Genomic DNA, 5,114 nt, shown 5'->3' on the forward strand with positions numbered 1-5,114 from the left:
TTCAAGGGCTCTAAGTCAAGCAAGCATATTGGACCAGAGTGTAGATGAGTCATAAAAAGTTCAGAGAAGTTAAATGAGGCCACAAGGCTATATGCAGAACTTCTTCTTTGGGCCCCAAGTCCCAGTGATGCACTGGGAAATCAGTGTGGGGAGGTGAGGTGAGGCACTCTGATTTATGGTGTTTGCTGGTTTCTGTGGTACAAATACTTCCACCGTGGCAAAATTCCAGCTACTAACTGCCTCACAAAATTCCCTCATCTCAGCAGTCTTGGGTTGGTGCAAGTTGTCTCTGGCACACACTAAGTCCCGTGTTCATTCTAGAACACCATCTTAGGCAGGAACATGCCTGGCCTTCCAGGCCTGGTGGCTAGCTGCTTCTGGGCTAGTCTGATACAAATGCAGCAAGTGTGTTTTCCAGGCCTTTCTGAAGGTGGCAGGTCTTAGATAATTTCACAGTACTCAGATGGTAATTTGAGGGAACTTTTGGGTCTTTTTATCAAAACTGCATGCAAAAAAAAAAAAAAAAACTGCATGCAAAAATAGTCCCATGCACTGAATCCCATCACAGTGGAAATTAGCCCAACGGATCTTGAAAAGGCACATCATGGCCAGAAATGTAACCCTTCTCCCAAGCACCCTCATTTCCTACCTAAATTGGCAGGTGAAGACATTAAAACCTTCTTAAAGTCACACACATGTTCACATGTGAATCAGAGCGATGCGGGGCCGGAGGTACTTTCTGACTCAGGGCTACCTCCTCTTGCTTCCTTTTCAATGGCACCCCGTACTCATTATTACAGCTCTTTCCACAGTGATCGGTAATTCCCATCTACCCCCTACCTCCCACCCTCATCACCATACCCCCAAACACTCAAACTCAGTCTGGTTTCTCAAGAGAGAGATTTTGGTTTACCCCTGCAGATGCTGAAGACCCGGGGCATCGCTGGGTCTCTCAAAAAATGTCATCAAATGAATATTAGTTCTAGTTAAATAGGTAACAATCCCAGTCTCCCTACACTGTTTGACCAGCGAAAGCTTATGGAATAGAAGAGGCTGAGGAGTTAGGAAATTATCAGGAAAACAAAAATGGTAAACACAACTGGTAAATCTCAGGAATCATTCCATCAGCCTTATCTGCCTGGTGTTTCTTGACCTGGGAATCTCCACAGAAGCAAGAAGCAGAAAAAAGTGTGTATGTTTGATAAAAAGTATCTGTGTATTCCGAGCATGTGGACTTGGGTCCGACGTGTGCAGGGAGAGAGCCCTGCGGCTGCGAACACCTGTCCCATGAGGGCCCCAAGGTGCGAGTGCAAGTAGACGGCGTGTGGGTGCCAAGGTCAGAGCCAGCTGGGAGCCCCAGGGTGTCCGAGATGCCTGAGTGTTGGCACTAGTTGAGCCCCTGGGCAATTTTCAGCTTCTTCCGAAGTCCACACAGCCACTGAGAAAGCAGTGTATGGCCCGAGGCCCTGCAAGTGGCCCCATCCCCACTTACCTCGCTCTCCTGACAGTGGTTCTGAGGAGGATCCGTGAGCCAGTGCCAGGCTTGCTCGAGAAGCACAGCGCTAAGAACGGCAGGTGCCTTTGTAGGGCGCGTGGCTTCCTGTGAGCACCAGCTCTGTCCCTCACCCATCTATGCTGAGTTCAAGAGGGTTTTTTTGATAGAAGTAAGAAGCAGAAAATGAGTGACTAAGAGCCACTCATTTCCCAAAACTGAAAGCTAGGAAGGTTTGCTCTCTGCGAGATTAAAGAGGGAAATGAAGTAAGTTTTCTTTTGAAAGAGAAATTTCTTAATTTTTAAATGTTTATTTGTGATTTTTATTTTTATTTTTTAAGATCTTATTTATTTATTCATGAGAGACACAGAGAGAGGCAGAGTCATAGGCAGAGGGAGAAGCAAGCACTGGATCTCAGGACCCCTGGATCACGCCCTGAGCCAAAGGCAGACGCTCAACCGCTGAGCCACCCAGGTGCCCCTATTTGGTGGATTTTTAATTTAAAAAATTGCCTTTGGCCGGCTATATGCAGGAGAAACAATCTGTACCCTCTGGATCAGTGGGCTGTTTGTGATTTGCCTGTCCCCAGGCACCCATGATGTGCGGTATCCTCCAACAGGGGGCACCCAAGGAAGTCAGCAGAGAGGCCAGACACATGCAAGAGTCACCAGAAGAGAGAAACATGTTTGCGCATGTGTGTGTCCAGGAACTGGAGAGCTTGAGCCCCCCACATTCAGGCGTGTCGTCAAGCTCGTGTAACATGGCATCCGGCAATATAGCTTCAAGCCCCCTTGCAACAGGAAGACCTGTCCCCACGCCCCTCTACCTACAAACCAGTGCGCTTCCACTGCCGGTGATCTTGGCCAAGTCCCTCCAGGGTGGCATGGCAGTCACAGCCAATGGGCTGACAGCAGCCCTAAGTCTTTGTCTATCACAGCCTCAGCTTCTGCAGGTTCCAGATGTTTTCCCTTTACGTGTCTGCAGTGGCTTAGCTCTTCGGTTTGGCTTAAAAGAGCCACGGAATGTCATTTTTCCTAAGGAAGTTGCATGAATAAGAACTTAAAAATTGAGCCAGATCCATGTTTATCACCGTTTCTTTGTTCATTATTACCTCTCCCCAAGGAGTCTCCTCAGTTACTTTTTCTTAATCACCTCCCCATGAAATGTTAACACCACAAACAAACCATGTATCTATGGTTTATGATGTAATACGTGTATATGAGTGCGTTATACATAAAAAGAGTGGGGGTTTTTTGTTCACCTCTTTGAGGGCAATACTGCCTTTACCAAGCGTGCATGAGGTAGAGCGTTGGGTTCCAGGGGTTCTTAGGCCCCCCCGCACGTGGGCCTATCTGGAGACACTTCGTCTGGGGTTGGGAAGAGCTGCTTCTGACTTCTAATGGGAAAAGGCCAGGAATGCTGCTAAAATCCTACAAGGCAGAAGATAGCCCTCCACAACAGAGTTCTCCTGCCCAGGATGTCAACAGAGCTGAGGCTGAGGGACCTGAGCTAGGGCAACAATCCCCAGCGGATGACTGTGGGACCAAATTCACAGATACCCTGAAACAAAGAGATGAAGCTCTGTGGTCAAATTAGTACAGGGATCTCTGGGCTTGGGTTCAGGCTAAACACAGCTCTACACTGCAGCACTTCTTGGGGACTTTCCAATGCCAATTATCATTGTGAACTCTGGAAGTAGATGTAGAATAAAAAAGTCCCAGGCAGCCCGGGTGGCTCAGGGGTTTAGAGCCGCCTTCAGCCCGGGGCGTGATCCTGGAGACCTGGGATCGAGTCCTATGTCAGGCTCCCTGCATGGAGCCTGCTTCTCCCTCTGCCTGTGTCTCTGCCTCTCTCTCTGTGTGTCTCTCATGAATAAAAAAATCTTAAAAAAAAAAAAAAGGATAAAAAAGTCCCTATTTGACCAGTTAAACTATGCCCATTACACAGGGTAATTTACAGAATAAGCATATTTTTAGGTTCCGCTGCCCTCTTTTCTCTTCAACACGATGGCCAAGTGCTTTGGCGGAGGCAGCCTTGCAGCAGACACAGAGAAGCAGATCTTCCTGAAGACCCTGATGGACAAGACCATTGTCCTTGAGGTTGAGCCCAGCAGCACCATCAAGAATGTCAAAGCCAGGGATCCCTGGGTGGCGCAGCGGTTTGGCGCCTGCCTTTGGCCCGGGGCGTGATCCTGGAGACCCGGGATCGAATCCCACATCGGGCTCCCGGTGCATGGAGCCTGCTTCTCCCTCTGCCTGTGTCTCTGCCTCTCTGTCTCTCTCTGTGTGACTATCATGAATAAATAAATAAAATCTTAAAAAAAAAAAAAAAAAAAAAAAAAAAGAATGTCAAAGCCAAAATCCAAGACAAGGACGGCATCCCGCCTGACCAGCAGTGTTGGATTTTTGCAAGCAAATGGCCACTCTCTAAAACATCCAGAAAGAGTCCGCCCTGCACTTGGTACTTCCCCTGCGGGGCAACACCATCAAGCCTCCCCTCAGTAAGCTGGCCCGGAAATACAAGGGTGACAGGATGATCCACCACAATGCTCGCCTGCACCCCCACCCTGCCACCTGCCACAAGCAGTGCAGCCACACCAACAGCCTGTGCCCCAAGAAGGTCCTTCGCCAGCAGGGTGGCCTCCTGCCTAAGCCCTAAGGCCCTGGGGTTTCAGTAAAGTTTCCCTTTCATTGACTGGAGCAATTAAAAAAATATCCCCCTAGTTTTAGAAATGTAGAGCCAGAGTAAGCTTCTATCATGAAATCCCAGGCCTTGAAGGACAAGGTAGAGAGCTGGAGGCACAGTGGGAAAGCCATGAGAGCCCTGGGCAAGCCCATCTGAACACATCGCCTAAGCCTCCACGGACCTGGCCTTGGGGGAGGAGTGTTTGGGTGTTAGTTCTAGAGCATGTGCTAGCCAGAGGTCCAGATGATTGTGTGTTGTCATTGGTCATTGTGGGTCTGGAGACACCTCTTTGAAAGGCAGTAAATGCTCCCCTGACTGAACCTGGCCTCATGGGAAGCATCCCAGGTCCAAGGGAGGGAGCTCATGAGTCCCAGTGTCTGTGTTGGTTGAGAGCACTGGCTTGGAGGCCTGCTCCATCTGGCTTTGGATCCCAGTGCCACCACCTCATGGCTATGTGAACCTCAGTCTTCTCATCTGTAAAAGGGGTGATACTGCATGAGGACTGTTGAGAGGACTGGCGAGCTCAAGCAGTTGGCATGGTGCCCGACATAGGCGCTCCACTGTAGCACCAGCCATGGAAATTAGGGGCATAGATAAAATGCACAGTAATAGCTTTCTCTCATGAAAGAGCTGAGCCTGGCATGTGGCCTGTAGCTACAATGAGGAATCCGGGAGGTATTTGGATTCTGACTCAGTGGGCCACGCTTCATCTCCGAGTTAGGGCTAAGGCGAAGAGCAGGTTTCATGTTTCCGAAGCAAAGGTGATCACCCTGGAAAAAGTGAGTTTCAGGTTTACCAAGTCATAATGTTACTGTCCTGGAAAAACGCTAAGTAGATTTTCCCTCCAATAGGGGCTTCAAAATTAAATAGTACTCTTACCTCCCCCCAAAAGGATCACATTGTTGGTAATGTCTATGTCATAAGCAGGGAAATAGG

General features: G+C 48.9%; 1 protein-coding gene across 1 annotated transcript; it reads left to right on the forward strand.

The window, feature by feature from the left end:
* Positions 1 to 3,499: 3,499 nt before the first annotated feature.
* Positions 3,500 to 4,151, forward strand: LOC102151129 (ubiquitin-60S ribosomal protein L40-like). The gene is made up of 2 exons (XM_038571340.1): positions 3,500 to 3,640; positions 3,933 to 4,151. Exons 1-2 carry the CDS (start codon positions 3,500 to 3,502, stop codon positions 4,149 to 4,151), a joined length of 360 nt encoding a protein of 119 aa, XP_038427268.1.
* The last annotated feature ends 963 nt before the right edge of the window (positions 4,152 to 5,114 follow it).

The sequence above is a fragment of the Canis lupus genome, chromosome 23 (assembly GCF_011100685.1).
Source record: "Canis lupus familiaris isolate Mischka breed German Shepherd chromosome 23, alternate assembly UU_Cfam_GSD_1.0, whole genome shotgun sequence".
Classification (NCBI taxonomy): domain Eukaryota; kingdom Metazoa; phylum Chordata; class Mammalia; order Carnivora; family Canidae; genus Canis; species Canis lupus.